Source organism: Colletotrichum acutatum (genome assembly GCF_030867785.1).
Source record: "Colletotrichum acutatum strain CBS 112980 chromosome Unknown BDZ83scaffold_77, whole genome shotgun sequence".
Classification (NCBI taxonomy): Eukaryota; Fungi; Ascomycota; class Sordariomycetes; order Glomerellales; family Glomerellaceae; genus Colletotrichum; species Colletotrichum acutatum.
The window spans coordinates 139,102-155,267 of NW_026849071.1; the positions used below are offsets into that span (position 1 = coordinate 139,102).

At 50.7% G+C, this 16,166-nt stretch overlaps 5 protein-coding genes across 5 annotated transcripts; 2 read left to right on the forward strand and 3 right to left on the reverse strand.

Moving 5' to 3' along the window:
• Positions 1 to 923: 923 nt before the first annotated feature.
• On the forward strand, positions 924 to 2,460 carry BDZ83DRAFT_653821 (uncharacterized protein; the record flags this gene model as incomplete). The annotated part of the gene is made up of 3 exons (XM_060510655.1): positions 924 to 959; positions 1,087 to 1,179; positions 1,822 to 2,460. 3 exons carry the CDS (start codon positions 924 to 926, stop codon positions 2,458 to 2,460), a joined length of 768 nt encoding a protein of 255 aa, XP_060362649.1.
• A 2,890-nt stretch (positions 2,461 to 5,350) lies between these two features.
• BDZ83DRAFT_653822 (uncharacterized protein) lies at positions 5,351 to 7,123 on the reverse strand (the record flags this gene model as incomplete). The annotated part of the gene is made up of 4 exons (XM_060510656.1): positions 5,351 to 5,640; positions 6,199 to 6,219; positions 6,644 to 6,700; positions 6,916 to 7,123. 4 exons carry the CDS (start codon positions 7,121 to 7,123, stop codon positions 5,351 to 5,353), a joined length of 576 nt encoding a protein of 191 aa, XP_060362650.1.
• Positions 7,118 to 9,965, forward strand: BDZ83DRAFT_416927 (PhoD-like phosphatase). Its single transcript, XM_060502958.1, has 7 exons — positions 7,118 to 7,999; positions 8,053 to 8,178; positions 8,240 to 8,396; positions 8,450 to 8,550; positions 8,602 to 8,730; positions 8,788 to 8,897; positions 8,950 to 9,965. The coding sequence occupies exons 1-7, from the start codon at positions 7,525 to 7,527 to the stop codon at positions 9,733 to 9,735; spliced, it is 1,884 nt and encodes a 627-aa protein (XP_060362651.1). The 5' UTR covers positions 7,118 to 7,524; the 3' UTR covers positions 9,736 to 9,965.
• A 204-nt stretch (positions 9,966 to 10,169) lies between these two features.
• On the reverse strand, positions 10,170 to 11,813 carry BDZ83DRAFT_721308 (uncharacterized protein; the record flags this gene model as incomplete). Its single annotated transcript, XM_060512377.1, has 2 exons — positions 10,170 to 10,864; positions 11,030 to 11,813. 2 exons carry the CDS (start codon positions 11,811 to 11,813, stop codon positions 10,170 to 10,172), a joined length of 1,479 nt encoding a protein of 492 aa, XP_060362652.1.
• A 2,919-nt stretch (positions 11,814 to 14,732) lies between these two features.
• BDZ83DRAFT_582706 (uncharacterized protein) lies at positions 14,733 to 15,980 on the reverse strand (the record flags this gene model as incomplete). Its single annotated transcript, XM_060505572.1, has 1 exon — positions 14,733 to 15,980. The coding sequence occupies one exon, from the start codon at positions 15,978 to 15,980 to the stop codon at positions 14,733 to 14,735; it is 1,248 nt and encodes a 415-aa protein (XP_060362653.1).
• Between the last annotated feature and the right edge of the window lie 186 nt (positions 15,981 to 16,166).

Sequence of the window (16,166 nt, forward strand, 5' to 3'; positions counted from 1 at the left end):
CATGACGGGGAATAAAGTCAAAGTCCGACGGAGTTCTTGAGTCGTGAGTGCGCCCAGCGGGTGAGAAGCACTGGAGTTGAGAATCCTTACGACGAGTGCCAAGAAGAAATCGGCATTGTAAGCCACTGAAAAGTGTCCGAAGAGGGACTAAGTCTCTGCCTAGAATGTGGAGGTATAAGCCTCTTACCACCAACCCGGACCAGGAGACTACGGAGAACCCTACACATAGACAGCATACCTATCTAGGAGCTATGGTAACTAATCCTGCCTGCCAGTTCTGCAAACAGATGACTGTTTGAGGAAAATCATCCTGAATCTACCAGAATCTACCAGAATCTGGACTATCTACTAGTAGGTAAGTTCATAGCCTGGCTGTCTCTATGACTCAAAGACTTGCCCCAATGCCTTGGCCTCAAATTTCTGTCTCGAGATGACACAAAAACACGTGAAGTGCCCTCAATTCCAGTCATCGCTCAGTCTTTCGAAACTCATGCTGCGTCGTACGAGGTTGCGATTGAGTTCACAAAAGACAATACAGGGGGTTACGTCTGTCACAGCACGAAGACCTTTCAAACAATTCATTGTAGTCCGTGACTTGATGCTGCCAATGACTTTCTAACTTTCTTGCAACTTCAAGAGTTCCGTGATTAAGTAACTACCAGTACTGTAACGGGCAGGTGGTAACCGCGACAGAATTGGAATGAATATTCTGGGTGCTGTTTCGGCGCTCAACCAAATTCTATAAAACTTTCTGTGACTGCCGTAGAGTTGATCAAGCAAACGCACAATTCAATTGATGTTGGCAAAGTTGGCCTCTGTAAAGTAGTTCGCGTAATCAACGCACAACCGAGACGCGTTCTTGCACAAGTTGTGAATTTCTGAGTTTTGCGTTGTTTGGTTCAAGTTCGGATAAGAAGTCCCAAATGAAGCCGTTGGCTTCGGTCAAGACTCCTCCTCGGGTAGGGCGGACTTGGCAGCTACGAAGCTACTACCTAATAGGCAGGTCGGATGATTTGACCCTGCATTCAAGACCCTGCGATTTTAGCTCTTCGGGATGATTGTAATTTTGTTCACCGGATTCGCCAGGGGCAGACGCCCGGTCTTCGTGAGAAAATTGAAGTCAAGCCTTCTGTCGGAGCCGGTATCCCGACGAGTCTTTTGGAAGGCAGCAGTTTATGTGTCAGTCAGCAGTTTATGTGTCAGTCAGCAGGCTTAAGCTTATTTTGCTAGCCCTACTGGCGAACGGGGATGTGGCCTAATGTAGATAGCTAATTCAGTGGAGCTTAGGAAATAACGAGGGGATTTGGTTGTCTTTAAGGAAGTCAGCGCCCACTCGTCAATGGGTTCGCTTGCAACTGATTGTAGTTGGGTCTTTGCAACATGTTTGGGTCATCGCCTTGGAGGAATGGGTTCCTATTAGCCCTTGTTGTTGGGCAGCATCGTAAGAAGACATGACATGAGGCCTGCCCGTCACTTGACTAACAACCCTTTGAAACAACAGAAGTCCTTGGCCAGGAGTGTGGTTCCGTGGTGATCACGTCACAAGCGGATGCAGATGGACTGCGGAACTGTCCCGAGATCTTCGGAAATGTTACTGTCACCACCGGAGCATCCACTCAGGAAACCGCCCTCGAGGGAGTCAAGGTTATTCATGGCGACCTTGTGAACAACTCTAAATGCCCACAAGTATCAGCGCAGTGCATCGGATATAACCAGAATATAACAAGCATCTCTTCCAGTACCATCACAAGAGTCAATGGCTCGATAATATTAGCATACGACGGATGGATCTCAGGCCTCAGCTTTCCAGAGCTGAAATAGGTCGGCGAAAACTTCGTGCTTCACAAACTGGAAAGCTTGAAGTATCTCGACGTCGACCGATTGGAGTCAGTGGGATATATGCGACTCATGTACGCACCCAAATTGACATATTTGAAATTGAGCGCCTTTCGAAATATCACCGGTATCACGCATCGCGACGGTTCGATTGATGGTAGATCCATGGAGCTCGGGTTAGGCGGTCTCGAGTCTCTCGACGCATTCTTCAAGGAACCGCAACTCAGCGTTGACGATGTTATCATCTACAACTCAGGCAAAGTCAAGCGCCTTCAGATCGGCGCCGCCAAGATTGGCACGCTAAAGTTCGACTATGTCTCATACGGGGGGCCAAACAATCTAACGTTGGTGCTGGGCGGGTCTGGTATCACTGAACAGACAATTGGCAGCATTAAAACAACATACAGCCTCAACGGCATTGAGCGGCTAGCAAATCTCAAGACGTTGAGTGTGGGTGGCTTTAGTAGCTTCGGTGCCAACTTTTATCAGCATCTCGATTTACCTTTCGACCATCTGGGCAATCTCACAATCAGGAACGAACGGGAATTGATGTGGCTTTCGGTTCCACCACAGGCAGCCCAGTGGAAAATTTCAGTCTCAACGTCGGACACAACACCAATTTGAATTTGTCAACAGAGTATCGAGTCTCTGAAAAGGGTGAGATGATACGATCGTGGTACTGGCCCCAGCCAAATATGGGAGAAAGTTATCTGAGGGGTAATTTGTCTAGCCAGTTTTTGTAAGCTCTTTCGTGTCTTTGATGATGGTGTGGGACGAGAAATACTAATGATATGTTGAAGCGATTCATACTTTCAATTTCGGAACAATCTCAGCAAAGAGGCACTCGTCAACTGGACGGAAGACCTTGAGATATATGCGGAAGGTTCTTTTTCATGTGAGCCTTTCGAAAAGCTTGAGAAAGAGACAAGCGGGCAATATCATGTAGTTTGCTCCGCACAGGATCGCATTGATGTGCACACAGGAGGTTTGGCTCAGGCCAAAACTCTTACGTTTGGATGGATCGTGACTGGGGTGATTTTAGCAATCGGAATTGTACTTGTCTGAGCATAGATACTTTACTTTTCGGTGAGGTGTCCGGCCAACGATGGAGGGATTCCATGCAGTCAGCGAGTCACTCGATCCAAGCAGTGATCACCTAGAACTGCTCAGCTTCTAATAATAGATTCTCTGACTCCTTTCTACCCCGCTCACACCGTTTCCGAGTGACGTTAAGTCATACATACCGGTACTGTAATCTGACCACAACTTACATAGGTACCTTGCACGCTACCGGGTGGCCTTACGGCTTGATGCTGCTTAGAACTACTCATAAACTCAAACAGCGTCTGGTGAGCTACCTAAAGAAGTATGCAGCGTGGAGAAGGTACTGTGTGAATCTTCTCCGGTCTCCAGTCTTCCTCCATTTTCAGTCGCCTACAGATAATAGATGACTTTGCCGCCAAGTACGGCTGGAGAAGAAAGGGGGCCGGGAAGACTGCACCAAAGATTTCTGGTCCCTCAAGACCTCAACCTGAGGCATGGCATATGCCACAAGCACAAAGTGCAGTGTACTCATGCACATGAGCGGCGGGGATTGGGGCTTAACCAGGCCTATCAGATGAGACTTCCCCCGTCACATCGCTCGATTACGTCAGTCTAGGTTCAATACTGCCGGAAGCCTTTCTGCCAAACAGCCTGATTAACAAACGTTTCTCGCAGACTTCATAAAAGGTCAAGGGAGCCTAGTGTTTCCCTCTCATCCGCGTGCTTCTCTCATGACGGTTCCAAACCTCAGCAGCTCCAAAATTCACCAGTCAAGAGTCATTGTCTACACAGAATGTCTACTACATCAAACACGATACCCACGCTCATCAGCATGGAGACAACGACGATAGCGTATTGCACGTTTGGAATTGCGCGGCGGCAGCAGTGACGAGGACCACCACTGGCCCCTTCACTGGCTGGATCGGGGACGATGTTCCCAAGCTACGCTATTCTCCCGGAGTTATTGTCAACTTAGTCGAGGCTTTTGTGGACAATTGCACACGCTATTCCGATTGTGAAGTGACTGTTTACCCGATCCCAGACATCTCTGGCCACGGGGTAAATTCAATAGCCTTTCAGGGATATTCGAGTCATTATTGACATAGGATACAGGTGCTCACGGCCGTTGTGGTGTCCGCCTATTTAGTTTTCGTTCTCATTCTATGTGCTCACTGGTTTGGAGCCTTGCCTAAGGTTCTTGCTCGCCATCTTGACCAAAGGCTCTTTTTTGCTCGCACAGAGCAGCTGGACGACAGATGGAGAAGCATTGTTATGGAGCTAGTACTGATGCTCAGCGATCAACAGCTTCTAACCCGTCTCACCATCCTCATAGCCGGTTACACTCAAACACTCAAGTATTGGGGGGCAATCTTAGCGTCTATCCTTGGAACACCGTTATATATCTGGCGTGGCTGAGTTCAACAGTTCATCTCATGTCGTTATCAGTACTTCGAGATCGACTTCGGATCAACAAGACTATACGCTCTATCCGAGTGTCCACCATAATTTTGATACTTGGACTCCTTCTCGTGGCTCTTATTCCCACTGTCTCATCGAAATGGCCAGGCAATATACACGATGACTCATTGTCCCAGGAATCCATTCAAACGGGTTTGCCAGTCCGTTGTTTCTGGGATCGCGGATATATGGTCCCAAAAAAGATAGCGATGCTTGGGTTTCGTATGTTTCTCTCCTCGTCGCCTTCGCCTGGAAACTATGTCAATTTTTTTGATAGTAGTAGAGAATGGGTACGCTTTTGGGGAAGATCCCAGCTAGAGTACTTTCTCGAGATGATTGCAAAGCGCGCACTACAGAAACCGCCAGGTTGGCGTAAACAAGCCACGTATAAGGCGATTGTCAGCATCTACATTGTTTCAGTTGCTTGGCTGGAGCTCTTGGAATCATTTATGCTCACTTTAATCCTACTCGCATTTACTTTGGCGTGGGGTACCTTCCAGCTTTTCTCTAGTAACAGTCAAGTTGGGAAGGAAATTCGGTCAGCTGAGCTAGAGATGGGCTTCGGTCAACTACATCCTGAACTCCTTCTTTCGCAACCTGTATTCGTGGCTCTCCAGATATATTTAGGTAAGTGTGAGATCTTCCGGACTCAACGTTGAACCGGAGTTCTGTCACAGATTTTGTACTGACTATTGCTTAAAAGAGCAAAGAGAACCCCGGGCCACCCCTTTTTCAGCAACAGTCTCTGTCGGAAGCTCTACGATTCATTCGTATCCAACAGCAATCACAACAGTAACAAACCAATCAACCGTACTCCAGAGCCATCGCGGGCTACTATCAGCTTCAGAAAAGGCTTCCGGAGAGCTTCATGACCCATTCATTAGTCATCTCTACCAATCGAAAACTTTCCGACACCTTATCATCTATATTTCTGTAACCTTGCTTGGGCCTGTGGCAGTAATCATTGTGTTAGCTTTCTGGAGGAGTTATGGTCTGGCATTTACGATACCTCCTATCGTCTTCCTTCCATATGTGGTCTTTCCTTTGTATTTTCATCCGAAGTCCAACCGACTGAAGTATACACTACCGGACTCAACTTATATAGCGAAGTCACTGAGTTACGATAGCCCAATTCAATATTTTCAACCCTCGTCAACTTGCGACCATCGCGTTTGCGTTGCTGGACACAATCTTTACGCAAATGATATGTCCCTTCAAGACGCAAAAGACCTATGGTTTCACCTGCATTGGCAGAGTCTTTTCCAGCCTTCTTTACAAAGGAGGGTCCAATGTTCCTGAGATCTTTGGAACAGGATCAGTGTGGATTCGATAGTTTGTCTGAGAACCTCATCTTCCCAGCCCGTCAACGTGTCATCACAACTAGCCCGAGTTTCCATAGATATATGACTGTTTTGCCAAAGCCAGTTACTTCAGTAAGACAATTATTGCGATTCGCGTTTCCTCATTCTATAGATGTTTTTCTCTTTTTTTTTGAAGCGCATTATCACACGCACGCACGGAAATACACAGGAGATAAAGAAATGGGCTCGCTCCAAGTCTCTTCCTTGTTTCGCATGGACAATGTGGCTCCTCGGGGTTAGGCTGGTAATACTAGGTAGAGCTCCTGCGAGGCCTGTGGAGAATTAGTCCCGACCCCCGGCCTGAGTCGAGCTATTCGATCGGCGAGATCGCGCTAGAGAGGTGATTTCATATGCACTCATCGACAGTCCATGTAATCGAACATATCTGACACATCTTATCATACTGAATCTATACAAGGTTCTCAGTTTGACTTTGAGATACATAAATAATGATGGATCGCATACAAGACGAACATGTCGCTGAGAGCGATCTACTTACTGTACTTGGCGAAGTGATTACCTACAGCTACCATATATATAGCTATACACATTGTACACATCTGGCCACCATGAATCCCTGGAGAGTCTATTTCTCATAGAATGCGAATCAGCGCGAGGATCATATTTTGAAGGTTTACTTTGTTTAAGTCTACATCATACCTATTTCTCCCCAAACAAAATGCCGACTGGCTAATGTAGGAGGAACCGATGTCCGCTGGACGATGATTTGTTATTGCTCCATAATGGTGTAGTGTAGTCTAGTGCCATTATGTGTTAGGTGTAAATGTGACTTAGACCTCCACTGATTGTGTGAAGTGACTTGTATTGTGTGCAGAGTTAAACAAGTACTTCCTTTATGTCGTAATGGCTTCAACCATCCGTGGCCTTACTACATGTCACGTAACCTCGGTTATATAATTACCGAGCTCCATACTCGCTCGTACCCTCTATTTCAGGGCGAGCTTCGTGCCTATTTCTTACTTCTAATAGATAACCGTTCTCTATATTCAACGTCGATGCCCCTATCGTGACTATACGACACTTTGCTTTACTTAAGCGGGCACCGGCGTCTTCCTGTTGCTAAACACAATGTTGCTTGAGTGCTAGCCTCAGAACACAGATATCAGGCGCCGGCAGATCTCAAATAACATCCAAATCTAGGAACGTTGCTCAATAGAGAAAACAAAGCACATCCGTCAAACAGTCTCTCGTTTACGACGCGACGCTGCTGAGGATGTGTCGACTAAGGCGGCATCCCCGCTAATTAATGATGCAGAGCCGAAGAACCGGAGCAACGGCCCCGCAGCGCCAAGACCACCAATAACCTCCAGAACCCGGCGCACGTGTGAGCCGCGGTTCAAGATATGCCATTCATAAAGAGAACTTATTTCCGTGCCTTGCAAGCCTGGTAAACTCATGCCCATTTCAGCACATGCACGATTGATAAGAAGAGGGGTTCACGAATGCTACTCTGCGATAATCCCTGGTGATTGTCGTCATTGAGAGAAGACTAACGATTCTTGATCTCCGGTGAAGGGATTCGGTGTCCAATCACTGCTGAGATGATTACCCACGAGCCCGGCCGTCTGAAGAACGCACGTGGCGAGCGTCCTTTCAGAGCGAGAAACAAACGGCCTGAGATGGAAGCTGCGGAAGCTCATCCTAGTATTCTCACGCATGTAAACTTTTGTAAACAGAAGCTCATAAATGGCGGCTTCCGCCGTCAAAGCTTAATGATGTTCCTTTCTTGGCAACCAAAAGGTCAACGCTTCGTGGTCAATCCATTCGCGTCTCAATTTTCTAGAGCGTGATAGCCACAGTCATCATGGTTCAGCCCATCTTTGCTGTCTTGGCTCTAGCCACTACGGCATCGGCTGCCTTCACAGGTAACCTCAACTACCTGTCGCCGTCGAAGCACCATGCGTCACTTGGTGTCTCCATCAACAAGGTCGCTAAGCGCACCTACGCCAACTCCCAGTGGGATCCTGCCAAGCTGAACTTCACGCACGGCGTGGCTTCCGGTGATCCGTACGAGGACAGCGTCATCCTGTGGACGCGAGCTGCTCCGACAGCTGACAATGACAAGAGCAACTTGACTGTCAGCGGCTACGTTCCTCTGTACGACCACAGCACCGAGGATTATGTCAAGAAGAGCGACTCTCCGGTCTGCGTTGATTGGAAAATTAGCACGAGCAAGACTCTCGATGCTGTTATTGATTCGGGTACTGCTTACACGAGCTCTGACGTGGATTACACCGTCAAGGTTGAAGCCAAGCGATTGGCGCCTTTCACGGTCTACTGTGAGTGACCACCGTTCAACTCGCCCAAGGAGGGTAATTGACTTGCAGTGAAGACTATCAGTTTGGTATTTGCAACTCAAACAAGACGTCCCCGATTGGTCGCACAAAGACGATTCCTTCAAAGAACTCCCGAGTTGAAACACCAATCAAGCTTGCCGTCTACTCATGCAGCAACTACCGTACGTCGTCGTGAAATCTCCATTCCAGAAGCCCTAGAACCATTCGACTGACTTTGTGAAGCTTTCGGTTTCTTCAACGCGTACGGCAACCCAGTCCGAAAGGATTCGGTCGACTACGTGATTCATCTTGGAGACTACATCTACGAGTACGGCAATGGCGAGTATGGTTGGGGCAACTCAATCGGAAGAATCCCTCTTCCCGATCGCCAGATCTTCACGTCAGTAGCTTGTGTTACTTCCCTAGGGAACATTCGAAGTTGACTGGTGGCAGTTTGTATGACTACCGCAAGCGCATCGCAACCTACAGAACCGATCTGGACTTGGTAGCCAGCCACCAGAGCTTCCCCTGGATCCCGGTTTGGGACGACCACGGTTCGTAGCAGATGTCCTTCGTCATGCGCCATGTTGACTAAACGGCGACAGAGGTTTCGGACAACACGTGGCGAGATGGTGCCTCTGAACTTAACAACACTGAGGATTCTTTCATTGCCGATGGAGGTGTCTCGGTCGATCAGCGCAAGATGAACGCCGTTCGAGCATACTTTGAGTGGAGTACGTCTGAACCTTTGACTCCGTCTTAGCAGCGATACTTGACTAATGCCATCAAAGTGCCCATTCGCCAGGTCGATATGGATGATAACCTCCGCATCTGGAGAGAGTTCAACTTCGGCAACCTGTTCGATCTTGTGATGTTGGATACTCGCCAGTACGATCGCGCTGTCAGTTTCACTCTTCTCTTATAGGAATGTTAGGTTCTTGCTAATCCTCTAGATCACGGATGTCTACACCAATACCGATTACATCCACGCCATCTCCAACGACGCAAGCCGCTCCCTCATGGGCCCGCGCCAGGAAGCCTGGTTCTACAAAACCCTCCGCCAAAGCTCGACCCGCGGCGCAACCTGGCGCGTCATTGGCAACCAAATCATCTTCAGCCGCATGAACGAGAGCCTGGCCCTCGGCGCCGAGAACCCGATGAACTACGACCAGTGGGACGGATATCAGGCGAACCGCAACCGCACCTTCCAGGTCCTGTACGAACAGAACGTAGGCAACAACATCTTTCTCGCGGGTGACTCGCACGCCTCGTGGGTATCGGATCTTGTCTGGCTTGGCGAGCACGAGTACGATCCGAAGACGGGTTCTGGTTCCGTCGGTGTCGAGTTTGCGGGCTCGGCTGTGAGCTCGCCGTGCCCTGCTGGGCAGAACATTTCGCTGGCGGCGGCGAATGCGGGATCTGCGTGGCTTACGGCTGCGAACCGCGAGTTGCAGTGGCAAGATCTGTTTTACAGGGGCTACTATGAGCTCAGCATTGACTACGATGCTGTGAATGCCTCATTCTTTGGTATTCCTACGACGAGGATCAAGCAGGGATACGAGATCTCGCTCGCCAACTTTACTGTGCTGGCTGGCGAGAATAAGTTGCATCGTTTGAACGGTACCGCGGCTATTGGAGGTATTGCTGAGAGTGGTAGCTTGAAGAACGGTCGTGTTGTGCAGACGAACCTGACGCATGATACTGGCAGCGGCGCGTACCTCAAGTACAACTCGCCTTGAGTCGGTGTTTGTGGAGAAGACTTGAAGGTTCATTATCGATATCACCTCAACTTATTGCATCCCTCTGCCGATGACTAGCTCTTATGAAGTTGAGCAATTTGAAACGGGCCTAGAAACCTCAACCATGATTACCTTGTTGTGAGTACCCTTACATGCGACCAATAAAGCGTCGGTGCTCTGCTTAGCATGAACAATATCCTTGTGAACAGGTCACTCGATATATAGTGTACGGAGGTGAGGCATGAAAGTTTGACTTAATTCGAAAAGTCACCTAGACTCCAAGAAACACCTAAAGCTACTCCTGACATTGAATCGTGCAGAGGATATCTCAATATTGCCACCAAATTGCCACCGAAACCGCAACCCAATGCAAGCCTGAACACCTTCCTTGTGCCCATCCTTAAGGATTTGAATGCACTTCTGAAGCACTTCGATCAGTGAAGTCTGAGCTCCCCACGCGCGGTGACGTTGCCGCTAGCCGAGCCGCCAATGAGCATGCTGTTGAACACATTCGCAGCAGTCTCATCCTGAGTAGCAGCAACAGCCGCAGTTTGAGCCTTGTTGCAGCTCTCAATGGTAGCAGCAGGCGCCTTGCAGCTGTCAGACAGACGCTGGCAGATGAAGCCAGCAATAATACCGATCTTCTGCGCAGAGCCGTGGTTGAAGTCGCCCTGGTTGTTGGCGATGAAGGCGGCGGCCTGGCGATCGGGCAAGCCGTCCTTGAAGACGACGGAAGGGTCGCTACAGGAACCGAAGTCGGTGGCCTGGCGCTTGAAGAAGCGCTTGCGGAGGTTGGCCTGGGCGCGGCACTGAGTATTCTGTTCGTCGCACTGGGAAACTTCGCCGTCGAGCTGGCCGCTGTTGACGGCGCGGGCGCAGGCGTTGTGCTGGACGTCGCATGATCGGCCTAGGGCGGCACCCTTTCCGACAAAGGTGTCGCCGTTGACGGAGAAGGGACGGTCGCCAGAGCTCTGGATGACCGGAGGAGGGGCGCCACCGAGAGAGCCGGTGAAAGTCTGGACGTTGTTGCCGCTACCAGTGTTGGCGTTGCCGCTGTTGGCATTGCCGTTGTTGTTCGAGTTGTTTCCGTTGTTTCCACCGGCAGTGCCGTTGTTGGCCTGAGTTTGGGCTGCGCCGTTGTTAGAGCTGGTTGCGTCGCAAGAAGCGTCGTTGGCGTTGGCGTTGGTGTTGGTGTTGGTGTTGGTGTTAGAGTTGGAGTTTGTGTTGCCGCTGGTAGGCGTGGCGCTGTTCTCAGCCTTGGCAGGAGTGCTTGAAGTCTGTCCCCCCGTAGCACCTCCGGTCTGGCCGGCGACGGCGAGGCCAGTGATGTCGATGTGAGTTGCTTTCAGCTCACCAGTACCGCCGGTGACAGTCTGAGTAACACCCTTAGCAGCGGCGGTGATCTCGTCGGGAGTGGCATCAAGGACAAGCTTCTTCTCAGTGAAGATGCATCCGGTAGGGTCGGTGTCAGTGTCACAGCTGAGACCCTTGAAGGTAGTGTCGGACTTGTCACCAGGGGCGAAGGTGCCGCTCTCGAGAGCCAGCATGGGGTCACCGCCGACTGCGGCCAACTGCTTGGCCAGCGCGAGAGCAACCTCCTTGTTGTTGGCCGCAGCGCCGTCGGCAGCAGGATCCTGGTGCTTCTTGGAAAGGGCGGCGATCTCAGCGTTGACAGGCTTGTCGGTGCAAGCCGCGCTATTCACACCCACGCCCGCGGTATTGCGCTCAAGAGTCTGGTAGACGAGAGCGGCAGACATACCGCGGATATCCTTGGCGGCTTTGGCATTGGTGAAGGCCTGATCGGCGGTCTCCTGTTGCAGGCAGGCCAAGTTGGTAACCTGTCCAGCGCCCGTCTTGGCAGCTGCGTCTCCGAGGAGGCCGAAGACGGGGTCGGCGATGGCCTTGGGGTTCTCCTTGTTCAGGAACTCGCGGGTAATGTTGAGGAAGATCTCGTGAGAGTGCTCCTGGGGAACCTCACGCTTGCTGACACGTCTCAGATGGTGGTGACGGTGGTAGGGACTGGCCGCCACGAGACCGACGAGGGTCGAAGTGGCGAAAGCAATAGTCTGGTACTTCATCTTGATCGAGGTTTGGATTATCGACGGTCGAGAGTGATTAAGACAGAAAAGACCGGCCTTCTGCGTGATGTCGACTGACGTAGTTTGAAGCGAAGAGTTGATTGTAAGATAGTATAGTAAAACGAGGTCAAATCTGCAGGCGATGCAAAGAATGGAAGAGCTCACAGAACTCGAGGTTGAAAAGAATGAAACGAAACGGTGCAAAGAGAATGTCGTATGAAGATGAGAAGCTATAGCCAAGAAGAAGAAATCTGGTGCCGAGAGGGAGATCAGCCAGGTTTATAAAGAAGATAGGATGGAAAACATGATCAGAGCAGATCCCTGGTGCATCAGTGGAATTCAGACGGTCCAGAGCAAGAGCCTCATGCTCGGCCAGCATTGGCTAGCACACCGTTGCGATGAGACTCCAAAAGTTCAGACAGACGACGCTCTCCCCGGGATATGGAGGCCGAGGGGAACAAGAGTCGAGACAACATGAGACGAGCCGAATCGGTTAAGACGGCGACTTAGAAGATTGTCAGGTACAGGAATCTATCGGACCCGAAATCATGGTATGGCATGTGCCGGGGGGTTCAAAGAACGGACGCGACGGGTGACCATGTCATCGCCAAGTCAACCACTCATGAAGCAACTCTGGTGGAGGCGCGATGCCATCATGGTCCGAATCGGGCGCGATGGCTAGCGAACGACGGTGGTGTGGCTACATTTGCGTTCATTATTGCAACATGGGTCGCGATATCGGCAGAGTTTTTGGAAGTCTTGCGACGGATGGTGGGCGCATTCGGTAAGGCGCCGTAGACATCAGACGCCTCGACAACGATGTGGACGGAAAGATGAGGCGGAAGATCAGACAGATTCAGCCGCAGGTTGTCATAGAGCAAGTTTCGCCTGGGGTAAGGGTGGGAACGTTCTGCGATGGTGGCATGGGTGGGAGGGGGAGAGGGGAGAGAAGAAGGGGGAGGGTCTTCACCCGTGCGTCTCAAGAGGACCACCGCCGCTTATCAAAGCCGAGTTCCCCACGACCAAATGCTTAACTCATTCCAAAGCCAATAGCAAACCTCGGTGGCCTCCGGGTCGCAAGCTCGCCGGGCGGGTAACTGGTTTATAAGGGGTCACTTTCGCATTCTCTTAGGGCTTAGCGCAGGGCCTACCCGCGCTACAGATGTCTGGAAAGCTTGATTACTGCACATTTCTGCAGGCGAAATGTACTCCAGATGTGCCTCTTCTCCCTGAAGATGCGCTCTCTGGGGACAAGGTCACCCTATTCGGCATGTCGCTCCGAGCAGCGGATGGGCTTCAACCGATCTTGCTCAGCGGATTCTCTGGCCGCAATTCCTGGCCTGCTATGATCCGACTCCAGATGATATTGCTGTCTGTCTTTGCATTCTCTGAAAATGGGGAAAGTTGCCGCTAGTTGGTAAGCTTATTGTGCTAGACAAGCGGGCATGCCCCTCAGTGCTTGCAGCAAATTTAGTTGTCATTGGAACTCAAAAAGAGTCTCGACAACCTTACAAATGCAATTAACCCCCTAGAACATTGCCGCTCAGTTCACTTCTTCTCTGCGGGAATGTGATTATGACACCATCCCTCCATCTGGCCAGAACTCTGTTCAACCTGTCGCGGGACCAACGCCTGTCAAGGCTTCTGCGGCAACGAAAGTGGAGCCTTGGACTCGTTGCCTGCCATAAGATCTTCTGTTTCAGGCGATCAGAGACTTCAGACGCATCAGTGCCAAAGGGGGGGGGATCTCAGACACCACCACCATGCGGCCCCAGCCACCCTCACGCGTCACGTCTGACTGGCAGGAAACCATCGCATAGGGCGTCCATCAGAGCGGGGATGATTTACGTATTGGCAAGCAATCATCTCACATCATCCCCTCTTGCGTAGTATGATCTCCCTCGCCCTTCGGAGTTCGGCCTACAGCACCGCGAAGTTCTCAATCGATTTTGGGGTGAGATGACTCGACCCTCATCCAGGGTGAGTGAGTTCAACAAATTTGCATGGCCATCGGACGGCCGCAAGATCGGACGCTCTGGTGACCTAATTGTTCTCGACATCAACGACAAAGAACGGTCGGTTCCATCCTCGGACACACCTAGAAGTATCCTTTCTTTTGTTCTTATTGACATTGATGGATTTTCACCTTGGATGTCTTGAGAATATCTCTAGTCTAACGAGATGGATAACCTCAAGTGATAATTGCATCCAACTACATCCCAGAAATCTAGTGGTTGAGCCTGTATGATCTGAGCTCACATTCAAACCGGATGCCTGCTTCGATGCGAAGAAGCTATTTGCAGATGTATCTCAGTTTGCTTGACCTTTCGATAATTCTCGTCGGTTCCCTTTACTTCAGTTACGGGACCTTATTGGAGTTAAGATAGGTACCTTCTTTGGACCATCAGGCACACGATGCTTTCTGGCCCGTCGACGATCAAACAATATCAAAGACGGCGTATCGTGAACTTTATCAGGTGTTATCATGCCCTGGCATGCGACCACTTGTTTCTGGCTCCGTCATCAATCCGAACTCACCGGCCGAACTCTTATGGGCGGACTTTCCAAGAGAATCTCAAGTTTGTTTCCTTTGCGAAAGAGGAGCTTCGTCCCATTCTAGACATCTGAAGTCTGGCAAAGCTCTCAATATGCAGCATACGAAACGCTGCTTATGAACATTGTGTGATGAACTGCCGTTCATGCTTCCATGGCATGCACTGAATCGCCGAAACATGCCCCAGCGAAAAGCTGTCACGCCTGCTGCGTTTCTTCTGCCATCTTTCGGCCTTCACATTAGAACCTCTGACGTTTGACAGCACTTGGCAGTGGAGACCTCAATACACTACAATTCTTGAACACCTTCAGTCTCGACATTCCTATGCATCCTACGCGTCCATTTGGCTTATCAGGCATTACCTCTCATGATACATCAATGCGGATTGTGTAGTCGTCGCCGTTCTGGCCCACCACAGTCACCGTCACACCCAGATCTGTCGAGGTGTATGAGCTCGCGCCCCCGCCATTCAAGCTCAACGGCGCATTGTCAAGATTATCGTTGATGCAAGAAGCCGTTCCCCAGCCGGGATTCCCATCTAGAACTCGAATCGGACCCTCGCCAGTACCGAGGTCCGTCGTTACAGTGTAGAGCAAGACGCCAGTCGTACACGAGTTGAGGTTGTTGCCCTCCTTCGACCTAACCTCGGCCACCAGTGCCATCGTCTCATTCTGCTTCACAACGACGGCCTTCATGCCGCCCGTAGTTTCAAGTGGCGTGAGTCTATGTGTCGTTGATGAAGTAATGTTACTGCCGTTGAGGGGAGCGGCCGAGGGAACGACGCATTCGATTTGACCGTCCGAGAGCCAGCCTAGCCTCCACTTGTCCCATGCGAAGTAATCCGGGCTGGAAGCCCCCACGTTGGCCATCATGTCCCAGTTGCCGGCGTACATGCCGGTGTAGCCCGTCGGTATGGGGTACAGATCCGGCAAGCAGAAGGTATGGCCCGTCTCGTGATTCACCGCCTTGTAACCCCACCAATCGAACGTGTCAATGCCCATTGTGACAGCCTTTCTCGCAATGTAATTCACATCCTTGGTATATGCGCCACCGGTGAGAGCTGCAGACAGCTCAATGTCCGTCGCATTTCTGGTCGGGATGACGTAGAAGATATCAGTCAGAGGGCCCTCGGTGCTATTGACCTTGGGAACCGGCGTGTTGGTGACAGCCAGCCACTGCTCCAGAGCGTCTTGTACGTAGGCATAGTGAGCTTGCTGCGATAAAGGTCTGACAAAGTTGTAGTCTGCTGCGTTCTTGGGCATGCGGTAAAATTGGCTCGTGTCTGCGGTGATGTTCAGCGACAGCTGGCCGTACGATGACGTGTTAAACCATTGCTGGGCTTGAGGTATCAGGAGGTCGTAGACTTCTTGCGGAGAAGCTTCTGAAGCAGTCTGGTCCGGAAAGTCGATGAAGATGAGGATCGCATTGACGGTGCCCTTGCTGGGAGCGCAATCGTACCTGTAGCCAAAGCCAGAGCTGAAGAAGACGCCGTTCGTCGCTGGCAATTTGCAGGATGAGATGTCGGCTCTTCGGTTGATAGATGAGCTCGAGGCGAGTGCTGTGCCAGTAAGCAGAGTTGCTCCCTGCAACAATAGGTTATTCGAGGCTCTCATCTCGCGGAGGTCTGAGTGGTCCAACAGCAGCGGCAGCAGGTCGATCGACCGAGTTAGCAGCCGGACGCAAACGCCATGTTTGTGATATGGGAATGTGCCATTTTTAGTACAAATATTGACGTTCATCTCCGGAGCAGCCCGCGTGAGCGAAGGGCCCTTTTAGGTTCTATGTATAGTGTTTTTTAA